The sequence below is a fragment of the Suricata suricatta genome, chromosome 12, assembly GCF_006229205.1.
Source record: "Suricata suricatta isolate VVHF042 chromosome 12, meerkat_22Aug2017_6uvM2_HiC, whole genome shotgun sequence".
Classification (NCBI taxonomy): domain Eukaryota; kingdom Metazoa; phylum Chordata; class Mammalia; order Carnivora; family Herpestidae; genus Suricata; species Suricata suricatta.
In genome coordinates this window covers 73,090,435-73,118,075 of record NC_043711.1, presented here as the reverse complement: position 1 = coordinate 73,118,075, position 27,641 = coordinate 73,090,435, and the positions used below count along the sequence as shown (strand labels likewise).

Here is a 27,641-nt window from a genome sequence, read left to right as displayed (position 1 = left end):
TTAGCAATTTCATATGATTTGACCTAATCAGTAAAAGAATCAAAATTATTCTATCTTCCAGTTTCAAATGAATTTATTTCCTATTTTGAATCACTAATAAGCAAAAAAAAAAAAAAATACTGATTTAATACCTACTGTGCACATAGCATTGTGGTAGATGCCAGAGGCGACAAAGATATAAAGACACACCATGCTTTGGAAGAGCTCATACGTAATTTTCAAGATGTGAATGATGTTATTTTCCATTAGATCATGAGCTTTATGAAAGCAGAGGTTGTGCTTTAGTTTTTTGTGTACTCATCACATGGCAGATGTTCCACAAATCTTTGTGAAACAAAATGGTAGCAAAGTGGAAGGTAATGAGAGAAGGAAGAAGGAAAGGGAAGGGAAGGGAAGGGAAGAGAAGGGAAGGGAAGGGAAGGGAAGGGAAGGGAAGGGAAGGGAAGGGAAGGGAAGGGAAGGGAAGGGAAGGGAAGGGAAAAGGAAAGGAGGGAGGATCCAGCATTAGTTTGAGAAGCTGCCAAGACAGACTTGTCACAGGGAAAAAAGGAAGAATATGAAGAAATTAATTTTTTTTTAAACAGATTTACTTCTAAATGAGTTTTATACTCCAAAAAGTTTTTTTAAAAACCATCTATTGAAATAATTTTGACTCTAAGTGCCATTGATTTTGGTTTGTTTCCAAAATGAAACCAGTCTAAAAGGATATATGCATTTCACCATAAATGAATTTCATAATGAAGGCTTCAAGAGTAGTAACCAAAGCATTTTCATAAACAGTAGCATGATCAGAACAATTACACTTTAGTTGATGCTTATTTGGAGGTACGAAATATGGCATCCATTAAAAATACACACAAACATACCAGTATGTTGAACTTTATGTCATGTTTCTCATTTCTAATGCATAAGATTTTCTTAACATGTTTTCCTTTTGTTATTATTGAAATTGTCAATGTATATATATTACAGCTGATTTTTAAGAAGTTCATAGTGCAAAAAATTATTCCTAATTCAGTTTGTTTAGGAAGATTTTTCTTTTCATAAAACTCAGCTCCACTCACAAAGAGATCCAATAACCAAATTTATTTTTAAATGTATTTATTCCTAGAAAATGTAAAAGCAACTTAGCAATTTTTCCAGAATTGGGAAAAGTACTCATCAGTTACTTTGAGAAATCTATTATATGTAAAAAAGGTTTGCACTGTGGTCAATAGTTAATACTAGCTTTGCCAATTCCAGATGACACATGACATCTTATCATTCAAGAGTAATGTTCAAATCAATAAATATTAATATTATTAGAGATCACATTTTTACCTATGGGTTTGGGTAAGGGTAAGGAAAAGGATAAAACATTGGTGAAAGTAAATTGCTAGAACTTGAACAGAAAGCACATAGGGTTATGTGTACTAGAAGCCTCAAACATGTGCATTGCCTCTAAACCAACAGTTCTATTTCTGGGAATTCATCCCAAAGAAATAATTAAGAGTTTGTATAAAGATTTAACTATCAGAGTATGCAGCACAATGTTATTTATATGAGTGAAAAATTAGAAATGATTTTAATGTCCAATGATAATGAAAGATTACTTATGGTTACATGCTATGGTTACATATCTTATACATATGAAATATAAATAGTAAAGTTTACATGACAATGTTTATAATATATTGTTCAGCTAATACAAAGGTCACTAAATCTAATTAAGGTTAGTCTAGTACAGTTACTAAAGGATTGCACTTCATAAAAGAATTATACACATGCACACACACACACACACACACAGAGTTGTGTTTTTGTTTTTCTGGAGGGCATACACACCAGGATTGTAACAGTTCTGAAGAAAGAGTTAAACTTGTTCAAGGAAAGTCTTACTTTTCCTTTCTGCTCATCTCTTTTTCTAATTTTTTTCAGTGGACATATACCACTTTCATGCTAATACAAAACTATTTCAGCAAGAAGAAAGAAATGCTACCCTCCAAAGTTTACAAGAAATATCTCTACTACTCACAAATGTGCTGGGGTTTTGGGGGCTCTGATTGTTAAGGTTGAAGAAATATTGAATTGACTATTGAATGCTGAAAATGAACTGAGAGTTGAAGGGGAAGGGGGAGGGGGGAAAAGAGGTGGTGGTGATGGTGGAGGGCACTTAAGGGTAAGAGCACTGGGTGTTATATGGAAAACAATTTGACAATAAAATATTATGAAAAAAAAAGGTTGAAGAAATAAACTGTGGTAATGGATCAAAATAGTGATAATGGCTTCTCTGGGCATTCCATAAAGATTACTGTGATAAAGATAAAGAATTATCTCAATATTTGGCATTAGTCATCTCAGAAATATTATAACAAAAGCAAAAATTCTAAATAACATCCGAGTAAACTAAAGTGTGAGTCATATTTCTTCCATTTGAAGTAAAGTCATTTTAAATAAGATATTTAAAGACCTCCTTGTGTATGAGCATTTGATTTTTTATTTTTAAGAAAGACTCATTTGTGGTCATCTATATTTTCTGTTTCAGAGATCAATTTTTGAAAACATTTCTGCCTCATTTTAAATACTAAAGCCACTCTGGGATAACTTTTTTAAATTATAAAAGTAACATATATTTATAATATGAAATTTGGAAATTCACCTCTAATTCCATTACCCAGAAAGAAGCACTCATAACATTTTAATGTCCTCTCACAAAGTTGATAACCATTTTTAATTTAAAAACAAAAGATCGGTGTATACATATTTAAATTCTCTGAAATTCAGTTAGACTCATGTAAGTACATTTTTCTTTATTATCTGTGGCATTAGGAGAGAACTGTAGAGTAATGACATATCCTTGACTACTGTTATCCATTCAGTCGTGCCTGATGTTTTCTACCTTGGATGTTACCAGAGTGTTCTGTGGGAAAAAAGTTAAAAGCACCATGATACCAGCAACCCATAGAAAGAACACATTCACATTCTTCTTAACTTCATTTCCTCCAGGACAGATATCAGTGGATGGCTTTATGCGCTATCTGAGTGGAGAAGAAAATGGAGTCGTTTCGCCTGAGAAACTGGATTTGAACGAAGATATGTCTCAGCCCCTTTCTCACTATTTCATCAATTCCTCACACAACACCTACCTCACAGGTATGAATTCATAGTTCTTTGACAATGACTTTAGCCAATCTCACCAAATTTCATCAACCTCTACTTCCTGTTGTAGGGGAAGGTGTGTTTTCTTTCATTTCCTGGATGTAAGATGCCTCTGAGAACCGAGTTCCAGGACCAGAGGCTCTGCCCGTAAGAGGCAGTATCATTTCTTCACAACAGATCTCCTCCTTGGTTTTTAAGTCTTCCAAAATATATCACATCTGATATCTTTGGGCCAGTGGAATTTTTGTGTATCTGAACTCCTTCTTTAGTGGACTTCAAACCATTGGCAATACTATGTAGTTCTCTGGACTGTTTTCATGTACAGGAAGTTTTCTTTTCCTTTCTTTTCTCTTCTTTTCTTTCTTTAAGTTTATTTATTTTGAGAGAGAGAAACAGCACGTGTAGGGGAGGGGCAGAGAGGGAGAGAGAGTCCCTAGCAAGGTCCCAAGCTGCCAGCACAGAGTCTGATGTGGAGCTCGAACCCATGAAAATGGGACATCATGACCAAGAAACCAATAGTCAGACGCTTAACCAACTTAGCTACCCAGGTGCCCCAGGAAAATTTCTAAAGCATAAATAATTTATGTTCAAGGCAAATAGCTAATTTTGCCCAAGGTGCAATGGGGCTTAAGATGCAAACAAATTTACCCCTGGGTGACAGTCTGTACTTCATTGTAAATATTATAATAGTGAAGGAAAAAACAAGCATGCTTCCTAATGTGATCCTAAATTGTGCATTGCCACGTTTTTAGATTATTAAACAGAAAAACACTAAAAGACAAATATATCATCTCAACTTAGTTTAAAACTAACATTTTTAACAAATACAGATTTTAATAAGCTAAAAGTGTTGGTATAATCAAAATACACTTCTTGAAGAATACTTTTATGCCAGACTTCTAAACATCATTCTCGAAAAGACTTTATTAAAAAAATCTACTGGTTAAAACAGAAGGCTTTTGGGGCACCTGGGTGGCTCACTCAGTTGAGCATCACACTTCAGCCCCAATCATGATCTCACAGTTCATGGGTTTGAGCCCTGGGTCAGGCTCTGTGCTGGCAGCTTAAAGCCTGGAGCCTGCTTTCAATTCTGTGTGTCCCTCCCCTGCTCATGATCTGTCTTTCTCTTTCTCTCAAAAATAAACAAATGTTAGAAAAAAAATTTTTTAAGGTTTTTTGGGGGGGGGCGGTGTGGCTCAGTCAGTTAAGTGTCCAACTTCGGCTCAGGTCATGATCTCATGATGGTGAGTTTGAGCCCTGCATCAAGGGCCTCTGTGCTGACAAAGTCTGGAGCCTGCTTCAGATTCTGTGTCTCCCTCTCTCTCTGCCCCTTTCCTGATTGAGATTTATCTCTCTCTCTCTCTCTCTCTTTGTCTCAAAAATCAACATTTAGAAATTTTTTTAATTAAAAAAAGAGGTTTTTTAAAAAACCATATCACTATCCTACTTCAAACAGTCCCTCACCCAAATTAACATAAGAGAGCCAGATCTTAAGCCCCACAGTGTACCTGATGTCTGGAGTCTCATTTGATATGTGTAAGTTGTAGATACCCACCATGCCTTGGGCGAGGTTTTGGCATGCCCAGGGCTCGTTGTCTAGGGGCATGTGGTTTGTGTTGCAGGGTAGACCAGCGATGCTATGAACATAATGACAAGGAAGATCCAGGCCCTGGGGACCCACGGGTGTCCCAGAGAATGTCACAGGGTTCAGTTGTATGGCAAATAAGCAGCCCTTTCATCTAAATTCCTTAAAGAGATCCATCTATCCCAGTACAAATGTATGTTGTATTGGTATCAAATCCAGCATTGGCCCACACTTAGTGAAAAACTGGCTTGGAATAGAAATGACCCTTCTATAGAGAGAGCAAAGTAGTCTCCAGAGAGCTGGCTGTTCCCAGGATAATTCCATATACTCTGAGGCCATCTAGTCAGAACCAGGTAGTCTGAGTTCTAGCCTGTTGAACTGCAATTCATGTGTTCTTCATAAAAACTGGGTGGCTCTCAGGCTCCTCTCAGTCTGTTTTGTTTCAACTGACATTATCTACTAGGAGAGATTCGTGCCAAAAACTAACAAGATTCACGTTTGGCTCATCCAAAACTCTATTCCTGTCATTTCTTGCTGCAAACAAATCAGTTCAGAATTCAGTGACATAAAACACCCAACATATTATTTTCATCCACATTCTGTATGTCAAGAATGCAGATAGGGCACAGAGATATGGCCTGTCTCTCTCTCTCCTGGTGTCTTGGGCTCCAGCTGCTAAATAAAATGTCTGGGGGGAATGCGAACATGACTGGTGTTGGAACTGTCTGGATGCTTCTCCACCAACACGTCTGGAACTTGAGCTCAGTTAGGCTTGCTAACCAGGTGCCTAGGTAGGTTAGGCTTCCTCACAGCATGGCCACCCCGGAACAGATGGACTTCTTACATGGCAGGCCATGGCTGCCAGACCACGTGTCCCAAAGACCAAGGGGGAAGCTTAACTGCCTTATTGTGCATCATTTCTGAAGTTCTGCCCTATCACTGTCTTATTTGTTGAAACTGTCAAAAACCTACTGAGATTCAAAGGGAGAAAACATAGACCATAGCTCTCCTTGGGAAGAGTGTCACATATTTGTAATTTGTTATCTTCTCAGGGGATCTTACTTTCATTTGGTACCACTGACCAATTTGTCATTCTGGTGAAGTTTATGGACCCTTCTAAGAGTAGTGTTAAGTGCGTAATATAAAGTACATACGATTAAAGAGATAATTTCCAATGGAATATTTTTATCAAATATTAAAAAACATTTGTGATAAGATAATATGTATTTCTAGGAGCACAATTTAAAACTTAGTATGAATAATATGATGTGACTATTTGCAATAATGGAATATGATATGAAGATATCCATAATTACACACTTCTGCTTGTACTATACTACTTGATTTGTGACCTGCATTTATAAGAGGTTGTTAAATTTTACACAGAAGATTAGATCAAAGATGTAATCTTTTTTCTCATCCAAGTTTGAGGAGGTCAATAGAATCTCAAATTAAGAGTCTGGATCTTGGGACACCTGAGTTGCTCAGTTGTTTGAGCATCTGACTTGATGGCAGCTCAGATCATGTGAGATTGAGCCATACATCAGACTCTGCACTGACAGTGTGGTGGAGTCTGTGAATTTTCTGTCTCCCTCTTTCTGTCCCTCCCCAGCTCACATTCTCTCTCTCTCTCTCTCTCTCTCTCTCTCTCTCTCTCTCTTTCAAAATAAATTAATAAACAAACATTTAAAAAAAAGAGTCTAGATCTTTCACTTGATAGCATCCTAAAAAATATAACTGTAAAGACTGGCCATGATAGAATCTTGCATTTATCATATACTTAAGGCTGAAAGGTTTTTAAAAATATGTAAATATATATTCGGTTATATGGTTTCATCTGCTTGGATGTCACAATATGCAGTAATTTTACCAACAGTCCTTTTTATCTCTAAAACTGCCTTCCAACTGATACATCCATTAGTATCTCCATTATTTGACATACAAATAAATGAGGCAATGGTAGCAAAATGATTGAATAATAAGACTGATTGGATGTAGTCTATTCTTTTTACCTTCTCTATGAATACATTAATTTTTCTCTTTCTGCTTATCTTTATGAATTTATGGTTTTAAACTCCTATGTAGATTCACCAACCACAGCCACTGTTCTCTTTTTGATAATGAAATTGTCTCAGCTTTGGTCAATGGAAACATTTCTTAGGCTGCCTTCTATATTCTCTTGGCATGACCCATTGATCATTGAAAATGTCCTTGCTTTCTGGCACATAAAGATCTTCCAGGCTCACTTTGTTCTTTTCTGCACCACATGTGGAAATCAGACTTTTCTCTTGAATGACCTCTGGTTCCTTTTAGTGGGAAAAAAAATGGGTAACAGCAATTTGAACTCTGTGCTATGGAACATTGTTTCTGGACCATTTCAGTGAACAAAGTAAGAAAAGGTACATTTGTGTATGAACTGTGCAAGTTCATATAAATATCTTCATTCCTATCTTCCAATTTATTTAAATTCCTGATTCTATAACTGGGCTTCCTTTAGAAATCTTGATACCTATTAAATTTACATAATTAATTCATTTATTTTACTAACAACACAATAATAGTTCCAAGAAAATTGTTCGGTATCTATAGGAACAATGAAACTACACAATACTTGTTCAGTTTTTCTTTGCAATTCCTTTTTCTGGTTGTTTTTCAACAGCATTTCACCAAGGATTTTTTTTTAATCCAATGAATTTCTTCCAGAGTCATTCATTTGCCCTCACTCTGAATAATTTGGTAAGCACAGATGTGGTAGAGAATTTGGCTCCATTATCTTGACTTCATTTTTGAGTGTTAGCATATTAATGGCTGACAGTTATCAGAAGTTGAAGCTTTCAGCTACTAGGAGAGAGACTGTTCACTCTATATTTTGATGAAGAAAGAATTCAGGGGCACCTGGGTGGCTCAGTCAGTTAAGTGTCCAACTTTGGCTCAAGTCATGAACCCATGACCCATGAGTTTGAGGTCCTCATTGGACTTTGTGCTAACAGCTCAGAGCCTGGAGCCTGCTTCAGATTTTGTATCTCCCTCTCTCTCTCTGCCCCTCTCCTACTTGGACTTTGTCTCTCTCTGTCTCTCAAAAATAAATAAATGTTAAAAAAAATTTTTTTAAGAATTCAAATAGCTGTCTCCAATTTCAGTACAAAGGTCTCATATCACCACCATCTGATATACAGGACTTCTGACCAAGTAAACCAAGTCTCTTGCCAATTATTTAATTTCTAATGTAGTATTAGAATTCCCATATTTTCAAATATTCAGTTTTAAAAACTATGTTATCGATGTGAAACCATGTTCTGATCTTTACATGGTTTTTTTCTTTTAACTTGCTCACTCTTCTGAGCCGTATATTATTTTACTGAAGTCTGTATTATATAAATCCACATTCTCACAATGTTCCTTTATCCCAATACCAGTAAAAATATTTCATTTTCCTACAGGTGAATTAAGGAATATTCCATATAGTTAACAAAAAATCTACATGTAAATTCTAATACAGGCTTTGAATGTTTTGTCTGAAATTCTCTTTTGAGAATTTGATTTTATTTCTTATGGTATTACTAGTATCTTAGCTTTAATTATACATAAAACTAATGTAGAATTCACTAAGAGGCATTTGGGTAAGATATAAACATTGATGATATAGAAATTCAGACTTCCTAAAGCCAATAAGAATATTATAAAATAAAGTTATAACCAAAGTATAACCCAATAAAATCCAATTAAATGTTAAAATCAATATCTAGGAAATGAGATCTTATACTTTATAGGCATTTCCAGAACAAGTACAAACATTTCCTATAGAAACATTATTTCATTTAAGGGTATTTGGTGAAAAAAGGAGTCTTTTTACTCAAATGAGTTTTAGGAATGCTAGGTACAAACAAAGGTTGGGGTCTATTATGTATGTTTTGAATTCAGGGGGGGAAAGCTTATAGATCCACAGTTATTACAGTTATGATCAGCCCTCTCCCCTCACTGTCACCACTTTACTTATTTTCTGGAGCACATTGAGAAGTAGTACTCTGAGAATGCTGGTCTAAATTCAAGTAAGGAAGATTTTGATATTTGGAACATTATCTTTTGATCCTTCCAAGGAACTATAAAAGTAAATGTACAGTATGAAAGCCAATCAATTTACCAATGCATTATTATTATTATGTCTATTTCTTTATTCATTATTGTCCCTCTGTTGACCATCAAGATGCCCAGAAGGAAAAATAAATGGGATCCTTGAAAGAAATGTATGCACATCAACAGAATGAGTTGATTTTTAATTATGATGGTCATTTTTTCTGGGGTTTTGGATAGTCTTGGCAGTACATCAAGTAGTGATTGTGTTTTAAATTATTATTTTTCCTTGAGGAATCTACTCTATGACTCAAAACAAAATTCTCTTAGAACAGCATGCACTCATTTCAACTTATACTTTTTCAGCTCTTCATAAATCTGTACTCTAATCCATTTGGGAGATAATGGCTCCATATTCGTGGACAAGGCAAAGTGGCATGTCTCTGAAAAATTAACATCCCCATTCAGCTTGGAAAAAAAAACACATTAGATTTGAGGTTTCAGTTATCTTCCCATGAATTAAATTATCTGATTGAATATATCAAATAATTATTCAACTCCTCACATATGTGCTCTGGGCTGCAAAAAAGTTCTAGAAATGATTCAAGGCATAGTTTTCCCCTTGGCATTTATCCACTACCAGCCTAGACTGAGTGTTTCTCTCTGTTTTTCCATCTCTCTTACTCTTTTAACCCTTACCATGTGTAACCTTTTGTAATTTATTTTTGGTTTAAAGCACACACAAACCTATGAAAGTTGGGTGGCAGAATGGAAAATGATCATGTTTAGCAAATAAACAGACCACATTTAAATCTTCCTTTAAGTAAATTAACTCTTCTAAGCCTTAGTTTCTTCATTTGTAAAATGAAGCTAAATTGAAACAGAATATTTTTGGCCATGAGTAATAGGATACTATTACTTAATGGCTTAAATGTTAAGGGATTTATTACCAATCACAGCAAGAAGTTCAGAAACAGAATAGTTGAGGGTTGGTTAAATTAGAAATTCACTGATCAGAAATTCATCAGAGACCCAGATGCTTTCTGTCTTCTTGCTCTCTGTATGGTTGCAAGATGCCTGTGCACTGTGAGCATTGCCTCCCTGTGAAAAAGATCCACATGTGACACAGGGCAAGTGTTTGTCTTGTGGCCCTTTGTAAGAGGGAGGTCCCCCATCCCTACCCAGTAGACTTACCTTTATGCTGTATTAGAAATATCCCAGAGTTATACACCACACAGCAGTGCCTACACTAATCACTAATGTGGACCACAGAACTACTGTGAATGATTAGGAAGAATTAAGATTTACCCGAGGACTGAGGGGAACCTGAAGCATATCAGAACCTAAGTAGAATATACTGTTGACAAGGAGAAAGAGAAAGACGAGAAAGAAAGTGCAACCAGAAGTGTAATATTGGGGCAAGAATTAAATTCCCTGGCACAAAGAACTTTTCCAATATTTGTACTTTCCTACTTGCCTCAGTGGGTAAGGGTAAAGAACATGTCTAGTGTCATTTTTCCATCCCTGGGAACCAATATTTGCCTCTCATAGAGAACATGTTTAGGAATGTGCGCAGACCCCATTGGTGAAGCTTCTATAATCAGTAAAGCATATGCTGAAAATTGCTTCCCCACTTTCTCACCTAAGCCAGCTAGTCATAATTTGGATCCATGTTGAAGACAGCTTCATGGTCTCCCTGGAGCTGGACAGATACTTTGGAATAGACATCAGATCAAACTGATGCCTTTAGAAATGGTCAAAATAAATAACACACCGTTTACATTTTGGGCAGTTTTTTCAACTGTAACTGTGGGATTAAGTGACCTGATGGCTGAGAAAGCATTGAAAGCAAAAGGAGAAATGGTTCCCATCTCTATTTATTGAAAGAGATCATGTTTATGGAAGAAGGCCACTGAATTAACAAATGCATCACATTCTGGAAACTTTTTGCCATGGAAGCTGAATAGAAAACAATACATAATGATAACTATAAATGTAGACAATATCTCAGAATCCTGTGTTAATAGAAGGATCATTATTTCCCATTTTCGGGTCTCTTCCATCCATGGATGCCTTGAGTAATCTTAGACAAAGCACAAGTGAATGTAGCCAGCTGACCAAAATGAATGCAGTCAAGTGAAAAATTACAGAGCTATGACTTGGGGCAGTATTATGAATTGAACTGAGATGGAGCTTCAGTTCCCCAGTTCAATCATGGGCTTGGAATGTACTCCAGAGGGTATTCACAGCCAGTCCGAGATGATGTCAGATACTAGTTTCAGAAATAACAAGTGTTGGGTGACTCATGACATATCATTAATCCCAACCCCAGGCAATCCCCTGGCCCAGAAGCTATATTTACTGGATGTAATCAAATGGAAATATAATGGGTGAATGAGATATAATAATGAGGAGTTAAGAATATATGGGAAGAAAAATAACCTAGCTTTGAGGATTAGGCAGAAAAGGAGGAAATAAAGGAGAATATTAACACACATATTTGGGAGAAAATCTCCATAAATGAAAGAAAACGCACATGGAACCTAATATGCATTCCAAGGAACATGACAATTATGGGTAAGTGTAAATTTTCTAGAAATATGCTTTCTTTGGGAGGCTTCCATTTCTAATAAAGAGTATTCATTTTAAGATTGAACAAGTCGACCTTCAAGCCATTCTTCTGGGTTTAGGTGTTGGAGAATAAACATAACTTAAACATATACACACTCCCTCTCTCTTTCTCTTTCTTTTTCTCTCTCATCTTCCATTCTTAAGTGGGTTTTTTTTCCTTCAGATTCCTCTGCATCTCACAAACCCAACCCCATGCTTTACCATGTCTTTAGAAACATTAACTGATTAACATTCAAAAAATACATCAAACTCCAACTCTGTTCTTTCAGTGATAAAAAAAAAAATACACCACTTTTTGCATGCAAATCCAAAGAAATGTTTCTAGAAATTTTTTGAAACTTTTATGACAGAAGCTCTAGTTTGAGTTAGGTATTTATCTACTAGAGTCCACCACTAAACCTTATCTAGCTTATATATCCCTGGGAACTTCCCTCCTGAAGTTAGTAATACTCAATGAACTATTCATGAAATAGACTCAGAACTTGCACATTGTGTAATGGTATTGGCTAGTTAGTAATAAATTTAAACAATTTTCTAGATAGCACACAAGAAAATCTCTACTCTTTAATAACATACCATTTTCTGCAAGAGCTGGCATTTTTAATGAGTTATCCAATAATTATTTGCATTCTTCACTTTCTTTAGCTAATATAGCCTCCCTTAATCTTAAAAATCATATAAATGACTATCTTTTCTCTTTCACTGTCACTGCCCACTCCCACCCCCCTTTTTAATGCAGCAAAGACCTTTATTACAACAAACTTTCAAGCAATTATAAATGGCAAACTGATTATCTAGCATCAGGAACTTTCTAGAATATTTTGTCAGCATTTCTTCATTCACAAAGACATTTGTGTGTTTAAAATGCCCTATTTTTCCAGCAGAGAAAAGTGATTATGAAAACCTACTTAATCAGCTTTTCATGCATTTACTAGAGCTCTATAGAATTCAAGAACGTCATCCTTTTGTTATGCTGATGTTTGGGTGTTGTGACATGCATATAAAAATAATATTAAGCCAATAGGCTTATCCCATTTTCTTTGTCCTGTATATTTCCCATAGGCAGACCTTGTCTATTTTAAAGTCATTTTGACAGTTTTTATCAGTATGTCATTTTTTACCTATTTAAAAAATGGTGGAGACTTATAGAGTAGAAAACAGAGAAAATCTTTGATATGGAAAACCAAAGCTTCCATTTGTGTTGATGGTAGGCCTGTCTCAAAAGTTATTTATTTTTATAAAAAAAAAATAACTTATCAAGGGGCCCCTAGGTGACTCAGCTGGTTGAACATCTGCCTCCAGCTCAAGTCATGATCTCATGGTTTGTGATTTCGAGCCCCACATCAGGCTCTGTGCTGACAGCTCAGAGCCTGAAGCCTTCTTTGGACTCTATGTCTCCCTCTCTCTCTGCCCTTCCCCACTCATGATCTGTCTCTCTCTCTCTCTCTCTCTCTCTCTCTCTCTCTGTCTCTCAAAAATAAGTAAACATTAAAAAATTTCAAAAAAAACTTATCAAGAAGTAAGTACTTTCCAATAAATACCTAAATGAAATAGGAATAGTTTGGCTTCCATTCCTGCCCTCAGACTTCTCAAGTGCCTTGATTATTATAATTCTTATCACTTTACCTGAGCATTTCAGTTCTTTTCACAAACGTTTTAAATTTTAATGAAGTATATCGATTTATTTCTTTGTTGTTTGTGCTTTTGGTATCATATCTACAAAACCATTGCCTAACCCAGGCCACAAAGATTTAGCCCTATGGGTTTTTTCCTAAGAGTTTTATAGTATGATCTCTTATATCTAGGAACTTAATCCATTTCAAGTTAATTTTTTATATGATGTGAGATATCCAACTTCATTATATTGCATGTGTCACTCCAGTTGTCCTAGTACCATTATTTGAAAATATGATGCTTTCTGCAATGAACTGTCTTGGCACCCTTGTTGTAAGCCAATTTGATGATAAATGTGAAGGTTTATTTCTGTATTCTCAGTTTTATTCTATTGATCTATGGCTATGCATATGCCATCAACATATTGTCTTGATTACTGGAGTTTTGTAATTAAGTTTTGAAATTGGGAATTGTATGTCCTCAAACTTTTTTCTTTTTTTCAAGGTTGTTTTGACCATTTGAGGTTATTTGCATTTTCATAGAAATTACAAGATCAGCTCATCAATTTATGTAAGAAAGCCAAATAGGAGTTCAATAGGAATTGAACTTATAAATAAATTTGGGCTATCATGCTATCTTAGCAATGTTAAGTCTCTGTTCCATGAACATGGGCTGTCTTTGCATTTATCTAGGTCTTTAATTTTTTAATAATGCTTTATAATTACTAGAGAATATGTTTTGCACTTTTTTTTTTGTTAAATTTAGATTTATTCCTGCAAACTTATTTTTTGACTTGGACAAATATGACAGAAAGATTGGCATATACAACAGAATAGCATTAAAGACTCAGATTTAAATGATTGAATTGTGAAGTTATACTCCTACTCTCTGCCATTTTCATTACCTGAAAATAAATATTTAAGAAATAAAGGTAGTTATACAAGAGGGGTTTTTATGAAGATTAAATGTAGTAATACATGTAAAGTCTGAAGAGCTATGATAGGCATATGGTAAGCAGTTATTGTTTTTGTTCCAATGCCCTCTTCCTTCCATTCTCTCTTCCCTAAAACTACTTACTAGGGAGCCACAATTACATTTGGTATTATGCCACTACTTTACAGTGTGTTGAGGCAGAAGGTTGAGAAAAACTACACAAGTTCTTGAACTCTTTGTTCTCCCACTGTTGAAAAGATTGTCTAGGAAGCCACCAATTCTTTCTTGCTTTGTAGGAATCTAAGGATCATTTTGTTGGTGTTTTACAGCTGGCCAGTTGGCTGGAAACTCCTCTGTTGAGATGTATCGCCAAGTGCTCCTGTCTGGTTGTCGCTGTGTGGAGTTGGACTGCTGGAAGGGACGGACTGCAGAAGAGGAGCCAGTCATCACTCATGGGTTCACCATGACAACTGAAATATCCTTCAAGGTAGAGTGAATGAATATTTCAAACAGAAGAAGCTAAGGAGACCTAAACCCTTTTAAAGCCTCATAAGGTAGAAAGTCCCAGTGGTTATAAATAAATCCATAGGATATTGGACTATTTGCAATTCAGTTGGACTAATTTTAGAGTCTAAAATTTAGCAGTGTATTTATGGGTAATTTGCATCATGTCATAAGGAACTGTGGTGTCTTAGTAGAACTGCCATAGAATAGACTTACAGGATTTGGGTTTATATTAGATGATTTGGGTGAAGACTCAGGAAAGTAAGGTTTTGCTATAGATTAGGTACTGTCAATAAGCAGAAATAATCCTGTGATTGTGTATCTTAATAAGTCCTGTCTAGGAGGGAGGACTAAAGCTGTATTTTATAAGGAGCTTCAGCCGTTCTTATTAGCCAGGAATGAGGGTAGTTTGATCATCTCCCTTTTTTTTTCCATACATGGCTCCATCCTACATCATAAAAGGCCTAATATTCATACATATGGACACAGAAGCCCAACTATCCCAGTTATGTTCACATCCCCTGCAAAAAGCCGTCCGAGGAGCTTGGAATCATTTGGGTGGGTGAAATCTGGGGTCCTAGGTACTCAGAGAACCATCTAGAAAGAGGAGATATTGACTGTAGGGGACATGTGGTTTTTACTGACTCAGGCTTCTCACCATTTGGAAGTGAACAAGAAAAGAAGGGCCGAGGACAACCTTTAGAGCACAACTATCAAGGCATGAGCCCCATTACCTGCATTACCTGGGTCTAAGGGCAGAACTGAATCGGGGTCATTAACTCTTGCCATAAGCAACCAAGGAAACAGTCCAAATATGTTGATAGCTATGGAAGAATGGGGACAAGGCCATTGAAAATGGGGAGATCACAGTGCTGAGAGGCTAAAATATTGGACGAATTATATGTTACTGTCACCAAGATTGGTGACAAAGCTTTGGATGAAGAAGACAGTGAGGCACTTGCCAAAGGGAGAGGGAGCTCAGCAGACGGCACAAGAGAGGAGTGGTAAAAGCTGGCTGGGCTGTCTTATGAGAACTGGGACCTCAGAAGTACCTTTGGGGCAGAAAAACAAAAACAAAGACCTCACTCACTTTCCAGTTTCTAGCCCCAGGGTACCTGGAATGTGAGAAAATAAACAGCTATCACTTGAATGAGAGTAGCAAAAGAGAAGCAAGATTTTCAAGGGATACCCAGATTTTGATTGAAACAAATGATTTCCTGATCAAAGGCACAGTATTTGGCAGTAGTACAAATGCATTCAGAATCGATATCATTAGCACCTTAAAATATGTTTACTATGATGTGTCTAAGGAATTTGACTTTTCATAATTTCTTAAACTTAGGCTATAATACAATAATTAGAAATAAATAGCACCCTTCACTAATTTTTACAACAAAGTTTAATATGAGAGTAACCCTAATTCTGATCAAATCTTTTTCTCTTGGTTTTCTTTAATGGAAAAATCAATGGGTTTTTGTTTCATTCCCATAGTCCCCCACACTCCCTGCTCCTGCCATTGTCCTTTGTCAGCTCTCTAAGATCCAATCCTAACCTAGTTGGGCTCTTTAAGAAAAGTGGGTGGATAGATGACCCTGGTGTGGAGTGAGTGCAATTTGGGCTCATCTGTCTGTTGATGGATGGAGATTATCCTGGGAACGGAAACAACACATTCTGATGAGCCGTTGCTATGCTAAGGGATGAAGGCCTTAGGCACTGACACAGTACCGGGAGGGCCTTCCCACCTTCCTGCCCACAGTCCCCTCAGAGTCCATTTGGGGAGCAATTATATACTCTTAAAAATTTATAATCATCAAGATTCATTGAGTTCCGGGGTGGGGAGGCAGATAAACATCAAGCACATTCTAAGTCATGTTTATTTTATGTAGAGTATTGGCCTCATTGATCTCAGCCATCAAGTTGGATTAGAGCGACTCTCCCTGTGCACCTATGCAAGTGGTTCTTCAGTCACATCTGTGATCCCAGAGTCATGGGCTGATTGGACATCTCTTCTTGGTCTCTAGAAGTAAAACTTCTCCACCATGTCCACACATTTTCTGACAGATATAAAAACTAGAAAACTAAGTCTAGCCCAGAATACTGCTTCCTCTCTCTGCCTGCCAGAGTTGGGGTTGGGAAATGGCAAAAGAGAGCAGGAATCTCATCTCCCTGGTGGTTGGTTTGTCCAGCCATGTTTCTTGCTAATATGCATTTGCAGGATAGATTATTCTTGTTGAGTTGTGGGGGGTGGTGAGTAGGCTAGAATGGCTGGGGCAGTAGAGATGCCAACCTGTTCTGTGGACAAATATACAGAGCAGGAATTCTCTGCATCAGGGCTAAGACTGGAATGAGACTCATGAGGTACTTCACATACAAAATTTAAGGAGGCATTTGCTCTCAGTGTCATGTACATGCAAACTCGGCACCTGACAATGAGTGCATCTTTGCATTTTGCACTTAGGCCCTTCACCATTAAGTCCTAGCATGCTCTGCATGATTATTGGCAGATGGGCTTCCTCTCCAGAAACCACTGTATATGTGACATTGTAAGAAAGGGTAAAAGAGAAATGGGGGACAAGATCCTGCATGATCCATCCCCTTTTTCCTCTTTCCCCCTCACTCACTTGGCTACAACTCTACTAGGCTCTGCTATGGCTTGACCATGCTAGGCAGGTTCCACATCACAGCCTTTGCAAAGGTTGTTGGCCTCTGCCTGGAATGTTCTTTCCCCCAGGTATCTGAATGGCTCACCTGTTAGCTCTTTCAAGCCTTTCTCAAATGCCACCTTCTCAATGAGGCCTACTGGGACCACTCTATTCAGTGCTATAACAAACCACCTCTCCTGCTCCCACACTCCTGATACACTCCCCACCACTGCTTTATTTTCTGTTTACCAAGTGGCATTTTATCCTCTCCTGCCATTCTGCTTAATTTACTTAATGATTATGCTTTTTTGTTTATTGTCTGTCTCCTTCTATTAGTATGTAAGCACCACAAAGATAGAGCTCTTGGCTATGTTCCCTAACCCCTCCCAAGCACTTCAAAAAGAATCTGGCATATAATAGGTGCTCAATAAATGTGTATGCTTTTTTTAAAAGAATCTTTCCATCCCAAAGCAAAAAGACAAATTACGCATAGCTTTCAATTTTCTTTCTTGCCTCTGTTTATCAGATAAATGAATTTATCTTTTTCCATTTTCACTTGCGAAATTCCATGTATGCTATATTGGTGGGCAGTGAAAAGATTCTCCAAATGTTTGGCAGTTCTGGCTCTTCCATTTATTTGGACTTGAACTTCATGGTGCAATTAGACTGTGTTCTATAACCATAGCACATATTATAGCAGCAAAATGAACTGATTACAAAAGTTCATCATTTTTATGTCATACTGTTTATCTGCTCTCATTCTATATAATCTGAAAACCTTCTGCATGATCTACCCACAAAAGCGAAAGTTCCTATTGGCATTTACTGCCTGTTTATTATATGGGACAAAATAAAAGGTTATGTTCAGGGAAAGGGGACATGCTATAACTCAGTGTCTTTATGGAGGACTTTTTATTTTGCACTCTGGATTTATTTATTATTTATCTCATATATCTGTTGTTCTAGTTCTTTGCCTCATTGCCTTAGCCTTTCTGTTGGTCATGACATAATAATTCACCACTTGGTCTGCGTTCTCCATACTCCCGCTCAATCTCTTTCTCTACACTGGACACCACTACTCCTGGTCCCTCCATCACCAAACTGCTCCTCTTTCTCCCCTTAGGAAGCTCCTTTGTTACCAGCAATTGTATAAGATGGAAAAGTGGGTAATGTGATACAATAGATGATGAAAATATATTAAATTTGAGTATGTGGTTAAATCGAGCATTTCTGAAAATAAAGCTCTGAGAAAAATAGTAATTTAGGATGCAATTTAACAGCTACATAAATGCTCATATAAAATGGATATTTAAATACATCCTGCTGCTGTCTGTCAGGGATAAAGGATTTCAAGGGCAGTTTTCCCCACTGGAGGTTGGCATTTGAGCCATATGGTTTATAGATTATTGAATCCAGTGTTAGAAGTCCCTGAAAAACAGTTTTGACTTAATAAGGAGCAATTGAGCAGCAAGGTACTTTACATCCAGTGTCCACTAATGATAGCTGATATGTAAGAACAAAACTTAAACCGTATGACTGGTTTTCTTATCCTTGATCATGCACACCATACAAAGTATTCCAAAGCCATAAAAAAAAAATGAGAGTTCTATAGAAAAACTTCTGGATTTTTCAGGTGTTGACTAAAATTATCAGGTGAACTCTAGTAAATGTTTTATTTGGCTTTGAAGGTTCAAAAAAGTTCCCTAAGCTGGTGGCTAAAGTTATAGTAGAGGTGGAGAGAGATGGACAGAGGCATGCGGAGAGGATGGGAGGAAAAGAGAAAGGAGACTGTAGAAGTTAAGAATGTAGTTCTGGAGCTGAGGCCAGGGTTCAGATGCCAGCCCTCCCACAGACTGGCCGAATGATCTTGGAGAATCTCCCTCACCTGACCTATCATCTTTCTTATGAGCAAAATGGAAATGATAATATTGCTTACCTTCTAGTGTTGTTGTAAGCATTCAGTTATTTAATATACAGACATTGCCTAGAACCATGTATGGCAAGTAGTGAGTGTTCCATAGCTATTGACATTATGGTTGAAATATAAAAGCCACACTTTAGCTTTTGTTTCTATAAATGTAATGGTTGTGGTATTATATATGCAAGGAATTCTTATTAAATCAGGGTGAGCATTGGGGGTTAATGAAGTCATTTGTGAGACTGCTATGGTAGAGGATGTAGATGACCTCCACACAAAACCCCTGGTATCCACTTCACGTCCAGGAAGAAACCCAAAGTTCAAACTAAATACAGCCCCGCTTTGGTTAGAAGCACAGTAGGAGCTAACAAAGGCATCCTAAGTCAAGTGCATAAGACCAGAATGCCCAAGGCGGGCAAAGGGGAGAAGTAGGAGACACAGATAGGATGGTCTAAGAGCCCCAAAGCCCAGCTGTGGTTCAGGTCATCTCGGCATCCTAGCTATAGGAAGAGAGAACCAGACCCAGGGAGCCAGGAAGATGGAGGGAGGCACAAAGTCCTCACAAGTTGCAGACCTAGAAAAACACTCACATTTCATTTGCCAAATATAAAGGGAGACAGGCCGTTGGCCAGAGGCAAAACACCCAGTTCCTAAGAGAGAGGGGTTCTCACCCTCAGACCTGACTCTCATTGGCCCAAATTGACCTGATGGGCCAAGTCTACAATTAACCTTCCTTAATAAAGGCAGTTGCAGTGATTCTCAAATAGCCAAAGGCAAAAATCATCCTCAGAAAAGTTATCAAAGACTGATTAACACTTTAATTTACTTTTATATTTGAAAAACTCTTTTCTTTAATACAACATTCAACCTTGATTGGAAATTTTGGCCATGAAATTGTTCAAGTTAATTGGACTGTTGTGTATGGAATCAATATTCAAACTTCTTTAATACAAAATTACATTTGCCCACACAACTGAGTTTTAAGCTTTGCTTAAGCCAATGACCAAACTAGTCTGGGGTTGACTAACTACCTTCCACAGGCCATATTCAGCCTGCCACCTGTTTTTATGAATTAAGTTTAGCTGAAACATAACCACATGCATGTGTTTATGTATCATCTGTGGCTGCTTTGATTCTACAAAGGCAGAGCTGAATCATTGCCATAAAAATCATATGATGAGCAAAACCTAAAATACTTATTCTCAGGGCACCTGGGTGAATCAGTCTGTTAAGCAGCTGACTTCAGCTCAGGTCATGATCTTGCAGTTTGAGCCCCACATCGGACTCTGTGCTGACAGCTCAGAGCCTGGAGCTTGCTTTGGATTCTGTGTCTCCCTCTTTCTCTGCCACTCCCCTGCTCATGTCTGTCTCTCTGTCTCTCAAAAATAAATAAACGTTAAAAAATTATTTTTAATAAAAAATACTTATTCTCTGGCCCTTTATAGAAAGTATGCTGACCTCTGAAATAGTCAATAGAAGACTGAATTGGAATACAACTAACTAAATGATGTTTCTCTTCTGTTAAGAATGTTAAGAGTTCATTCATATCTTTGAAAATATTTAGTGAGTGTCTAGAATATGCCTAGAACTTCCTAGGTCTTAGGGACAGAGTTATGGAGAAAATTGAGTGCTTACCCTCAAGAAGTTTATGATCTAGTGGAAAGAAATAGACCAAAAGTAAACATACAATATGGCACCTGGAAACATGCCCTTTAAGGCAACTTAAGTAAGTATTGAAGGAAAAGGGGAGCTAAGGTATGCAGTTTTCAGCAGGGTAGGGGGAAAAAGACTTTGGTAATATCACATTTGAGCAAAGATCACCCAACCAAAAATAAAGAAATAAGCCTTGCTTTCAGATAAGAGTATTCCTAACAAAAATAACAGAGATGAACAAATTAATGAAAAGGATGAAGAGAAATGAAATCATGCTGGTGTTTTTGAGGAAAAGCAAGAAAAGATCAATGGACTATATCTGGGCCAGCAATAGGAAAGGAAATATGAATTTAGAGAGCTAGCAGGTGCCAGATCTAATAAGGAATTTGGATTTCACTCTGTGACATGGAGGGCCAATGAAAGTTTTACTCCAAAGGAGTGAAATCATCTGACTCATGTTTAAAAGCATCCACTATGGCTGTGATATGTACTATAAGTGGTAAACATAGAAGTCTCTGCTAAGTTTTGCTGCAATAACAGAACCCCCAGAATCTCAGTGGTTTAGACTCACTCAGTGGTTTTCTCACTCAGGTTAGATGTTGGCTGTTGCTCAGAGGGAAATTGTCTGCAATCCAGATGGAAAGAACAGCCCAACTTGTAATATTAATGGACTCGTGGCAGAGGGGAAAGAGAAATGACAGAATCACATGGTGGTTCTTAAAGATTCCATGTTCAGCATGTCATTCTCACACACGTTTCACTGACCAAAACAAAGAACATGGCCATGTCTATTGTCAACAGATCTCACAGGAAAGGATAGTGACTAGGTGGTAATGATGATGAAATCTACAACAGCAGTCATTGCAAAGGTTTTGGAGTCAGGATGATAGAGGTAGACATGCTGAGATGTGATTATATTCTGGATAAAATTAGGACTAGATTGCTGATGAATCAGAAGATATGAGAGAAAGAAAGAAGTCAAGAATGGCTTTAATGTGTTTTGCATTTACCTGATACAATAGAGCCAAATGTATGAAATCAACAAAATCTAGCTCCTTTTTTTATTCACTCAACACCTACTTTCTTTATAATATCTATTTGTGATTCTTTTGATGGCTTTCATCTTTGGTGGTTAAGGTCATTGGCTGCATGAAATTGACTATAAAGTCTAGAGTCAGATAAATTTTCCAGGGGCTTCTTGAATTCTCCTTTTTGTGACCTTGGATGAATTGGCTAATATCTCTGAACCTCCATTTTATAATCTATAAAATGATGGATAATATTTTCCTTAGAGGATGTTTATAGTAGGAGTTAAAATATGTGTCTAGAACATAATAAATGCTCATTTTTAATGTTTATTCATTTTTTAAAGAGAGAGTGTGTATGAGCAGAGGAGGGGCAGAGAGAGAGGGAGACAGAGAATCTGAAGCAGGCTTCACTCTGTCTGCACAAAGCCTGACACAACACTCTAACCCATAAATGGTGAGATCATGACCCAAGCCAAAGTCAGATGCTCAACCGACTGAGCCACCTGGGCACCCCAATAAATTCTTTTTTTCATGATAGCTCTTAGTTGTAAAAATAAGAGTCTAAGAAGGAAGGTTTAAAGTGAGGAGGGGGGCTCTTGGGTGGCTCAGTCAGTTAAGCCTCTAACTTCGGCTCAGGTCGGATCTCACGTTCCTGAGTTCGAGCCCCGAGTCGGGCTCTGTGCTGACAGCTAGCTCAGAGCCTGGAGCCTGCTTCCGGTTCTGTGTCTCCTTCTCTCTCTGTCCCTCCCCCTCTCAGGCTCTGTCTCTCTCTGTATCAAGAATAAATAAAACATTTAAAAAAAACTTTTTTTAAGTGAGGAGGAAGGCGCCAGCAAGGTAAGTAAACTGAGTTGATCTGAGAATAGATGCTCATCATGAGATGGGTTCTTTACTTTTTCTCCCTGCATCCTCACAACAGGCTTGTGGACTGAGGCTTATCACCTTCACTTTACATATCAGCAAGCCAATGCACAGGCAGTAAGTGATTTTTCCCAAGGTCACACAGTTTGTAAAGTGAAGAAGTAGGATTCAAATGAAAGCCTGTTTGAATCTGAAGCTTCTGCTCAAATAAATCAAGAATTTCAAGTCTTGGTGTTGCTTGCTATTTATAGTACACTTCTTTTTGATGGCATCAACTATCATAAAAATTAAACTGATAATGTATGAAAGGCAATCTGTGAATTTCACTTCTAAGAAACAGTGCGAGCAATTCTTTTGCTCCACACAGGCAAATCCTTCTCAGAGGATATATGCAAATGTAGTACAGAATTAGAAAGCCTTATTTATACTCTGCGGCCAGAGAAATAGCTTTCTTACATGGATATAAAGAAAGCTATGCACTGTTTAAGGAAGGTAGAGAAGATAGTGGAGAAGTCTTGGGCATAAGGAATGAAAGTGGAAATTCTTACTTGAAAAGAGACTATGAAAAGATTAAATGCAACCAAAAGACAAAGGTATGAGTATAGCAGTTAAATAAGAAAAACATATTGAAAAACTGATGCCCAAAGCTGGTGGATATGCATCGAAATCTGATCCTTCATACATTACTCTAGGCAATCAAAGTTGAAAAATAATTTGGACAAATGCAGGAGATTATAAAACATATTCATATTCTTCAAATCAATAATTTCCTTTCTGAGAATCCATTCCCAGAAAATAATTGAAAATACTAGAGGGAAAATGGAGATTTTCTTTGTAGAACTATTTGAATGATAGCTCTTTAAATATGTCTTCCAACAGTTGGGTAATGGTTAAATCAATTATAATACTACTACTCCCTAGAAATTTATACAGATTTAAAGTTATGATATACACATTTTTTTTAAAAATACAAGTTGAGGAATGGAGTACTAATACATGTTACAACATGGATGAACCTTAAAAGCATCCTAAGTGAAAGACGCCAAAACATAAAAGGCCACATATTGTATGATTCCATTTATATGAAATATTTGGGATAGGAAAATCTATGGAGACAGAAAGTAGATTAGTGGCTGCCTTGGGCAGGTGCATAGGAGCAGGTGGGAAAATAGGGACTGACTGCTAATGGATACATGGTTTCTTTTGGGGGTGATAAAAATGTTCTAATTTAGTTGGGAATGATGGTTGCACAACTCTGTGGATTTATTAAAAACCATTCAACTCCACCCTTTAAATGGCTGATCTTAAATAAAGTGATATCTCGAAAACAATTTTTAAAAAATACAAGTAGACTATTTGTTACAATGAAAACCAAGCTATACAAATAAATGAAAAGCACACTAGAAGTAAAAATAACCAAATGACAACAGGAGTTTACTTTCAAGGATGAATTTATGGGTGAAAATTGTTGCCTTCTTTAGTCCAAATTTCTTATCATATGATTAGATTTCTTTTTCCAATAAAAAAATACATAAATATAATTTGCAAATAGAAGAATTGTTCTCTTTTACAATTGTGTCTCCCCCTCCACCAAATTGGTCTTCTCTCTTTCCATTTTTCTAAGTCTAGAGTCAGAAAATTTATAGTTTGGCAGTTCCCACCACCCCTTCTCGTGATTTCTGGCCGTTCCACATTACGGGAAATTGTATAAACACATTAGCCTTCTGGCATATTGACTATACATGTGTTCTCATTTTTAGGAAGTGATAGAAGCAATTGCTGAGTGTGCATTTAAGACGTCACCTTTTCCGATTCTGCTTTCATTTGAGAACCACGTAGATTCGTAAGTATTTCACACCTTCAATGGGGTGTCTTTTTCTCAAATAGGGCATGCTTAATAATTATTCATCAGATTTAAGACCATTTGACATTATTAATGATCCTCCTCAATTATGTTATATCTTAAGTGTCATGTTTTCATCTGCATATGATTGGATTCATTCACTCAAATCTAATTAACATTATAATGATCCACTGGACTTGTGAAATCTATTTTCAGGTCACAGTAGAATTTTAAATTAAGGACTCCCCTTTTTGCAAAGCAGGGGAATAATACATGTCTATTTCAACGGGCCACTTTTATAATCCTCCTTCAGTAGCTCCTTCTATTGCATGCAAACTTATAGTCCATTTTGCCACATGAAAATGGCTAGTTCCATACATGCCGAAGTTGGTCGAGGGAAAGCTGTAAATTCGATTCTGCTACCTGCACTTACATAGAACTCAGACCACCAAATGCTCCCTCGTTCTTCTTCCCTTTGGTCTCCCTTGCTTATTAATATTTGTAAGTGTTTTCCTATTTCAAAATAGCCTGCACTTATTGCTAAGCTACACAAAGAAAAGATAGTTTGCCTAATCTCTTTTATATTCATTTTATCACAAAATACCAGAGGAAGACATATTTATATCTAATATATAGGAATTCGTTTACTCTATAGTTACTCAATTTAAAGTGCACCAACATGAAAGAATCTTCTTTGTGTTGTATCAAAATTCAAGAAACTACAATTCTAGTCCACAGAACTAATGTCTGGAGACTGTGTTGTAGTGTATACCCTTGCTTAAAAGAGTATTTGTGAAGCCCTCTCTTACATTTCAGTGACCTAAACCAGATTTCTCAACCAGAAGCCAACAGCACCTGTCCTAATTTGGCTCACAGATTCCTTCATTCCCCTCCTTCTTAGGGAAAGTCTTTCCCACGTCACTTATTGATTCCTTTTATCCAACTGGTTTGCAACACATGCATTAATTCACCAATTCTTTAAGAATTTACTAAAATCATAAAGAAACAGTTTGGTCATGCATGAATTTCAGCTTGAGGAATTTCCAAGTACTTAAATGCGATCATTTGTTAGTGTATGTATGGAGAGAGGCCTTATTTTAAAGTAACCAATTTTATAATTATCTGTATTTCTAGTTTCTGCTCAGGAAATCCATATTACATTTACCAGCTCTTGGTCCTGTTTCACTGGGAAACAGTCATCCAATGAATGATTTAATCATTTGGCAGATAGTTTTTCTAACACTTCTGTGGGTCAATTGAAGAGAAAAAATTGATTGTTTCATTGCTATTTCTCTTGGAACTAAAGGGAGCACCTCTTTCGTTGCTGTATTTAATATCTCATTTGCTGTGACAGCTCTGACTTGCGCATAAGCATTTTCTCATCTCTGCCAGTCCCTTCGTAATGGAGCTCTAACAGGGCTTCAGTGCCTTCTCTCAGGCACTGTTGTTCCAGACCTGTTGATATATTATGTATGTTCTTTTTGGAGAAGTATCTCTAAATCTAGCGCTCTTATTTTCTTCAAGAGATGTCTCTATATAAATCAGAAAAGATGGAAAGCTATAGTTCCATTCTTGATTCTCACACCTGCTTCATTTAACTTTCCCATAAGGTAAGCAGAGAGGTATCAACAATCACTACCACCACAAATATAATAACAGTTAATATTTATTGAATTTATATTATGTGCCCAGCAGCCTGCCAGACATAAGTTCATGTCTGGCACAAACCTAGGTGCTCCTAGGAATAAACGTTATTATGATAATCTCTATTTCACATATGTTCAAACTCAGCCCCAAAGAGAGTGAGTAACTTACCCCAGGCCAAGCAGCTGAAAGGTGACAGAGCTGGGATTCAAATCTGGTTGGTCTGGCTTCAAAACTCACACATTGAGGGACACCTGGGGGGATCAGTCGGTTAAGCATCCGGCTTTGGCTCAGGTCATGATCTCACGGTTCATGGCTTTGAGCCCCGCGTCAGGCTCTGTGCTGACAGCTAGCTCAGAACCTAGAGATCTGTCTTCAGATTCTGTATCTCCCTCTCTGTCTGTCCATCCCCTGCTTGTGCTGTCTCCCTCGGTCTCTCAAAAAATAAATAAAAAACAATAAAAATTAAAAAAAAATTTTAATTCACACGTTTAGCCAACGCCATCCCCACGCCTAAGCAGATACATCAGGGGACTTCAAAACATCAAATTGAGACAACCAGAGCATCCACATAGCAACTGTCTGTAACTGTTCACTTTTATGTGGTTTGTGACCCTTAACCACAGGATATTTTTTGTGGTTTTCAACACCAAACATACAGAGAGCCAAAACAGGGCTTGAAAACTAATCCCTGCATTGCACACAAAAGCAAAAAGATAGTAGCATGATACTGCCATTTCTGGCTTAAAAATGAGAAATTTAACCATTAAAAGTTTATTCATAATTCATATATAAGAAAAGAAAACTAAGAATGCCATAATATTTACCCCAAACCATTGAGATAATCTGATGGCAGTGAAATACTAAGATATTAGGGTCCATTGTGAAAAAAGTTGTTTGCTTCACATGTCCATTGCCCTTGAGCTTCACATATCAAAATTGCTCACTTCAGCCCTGTCCTGGGAGGGACTATCACACACCCAAAGAAAATTTATAAGCTTTCCCTTTGCTGGTAAAACCTTGTGCTTGACATGTGGGCCACTCACCTCATTGCTGAACCTGGTGGCAGGCATCATTCTTCACTTGCAGCCCTATTTTCCACTAACCTTAGAAATTAACCTCAGGGTCCTCTCAACCCAGTGACCCGGGGACACACCTCCCAAAACATCTGCAACCTACTTGCCATTTCTAGTGGACCATTTTATTTTGCTGTGTGCTGCATATACAAATTGCCAGATTCACAACTCTGGTTCAGGCTCCTTTGAACCATATCTCCAAAACAAATTCACACTGGGAGGAAGGAAGAAATCCACTAGATCTTCTGGTTTTCTCTCAAAATACTTGAAATTACCTATCTCTGGACAATAAAGGGAAGTCTGCCATTAGTGGCTGATAACTTCTCCTTCTCCACCTGCTACATCAGAATCCCATAAAATGCAGATTGAGCTGCACTCCCACACCTAATTACAAATTTGTAGAAATGAGACTGAAATTAAAAAAAAAAAAAAAAAAGCCCTAGCCAGCTCTGATGTTCCACCTAATTTGTAAGGTAGCATTTTCATGAAAAGAATCCTAC

The 27,641-nt window shown here is 37.2% G+C and overlaps 1 protein-coding gene across 1 annotated transcript in view; it reads left to right on the top strand.

The window, feature by feature from the left end:
- PLCB1 (phospholipase C beta 1) overlaps positions 1-27,641 on the top strand; it is a 664,399-nt gene that overhangs the window by 479,422 nt on the left and 157,336 nt on the right. The window contains exons 10-12 of the mRNA XM_029917918.1: positions 2,986-3,132; positions 14,302-14,459; positions 24,339-24,421. Coding sequence (XP_029773778.1) covers positions 2,986-3,132; positions 14,302-14,459; positions 24,339-24,421 — 388 coding nt within the window. The remainder of the gene's footprint in view (positions 1-2,985; positions 3,133-14,301; positions 14,460-24,338; positions 24,422-27,641) is intronic.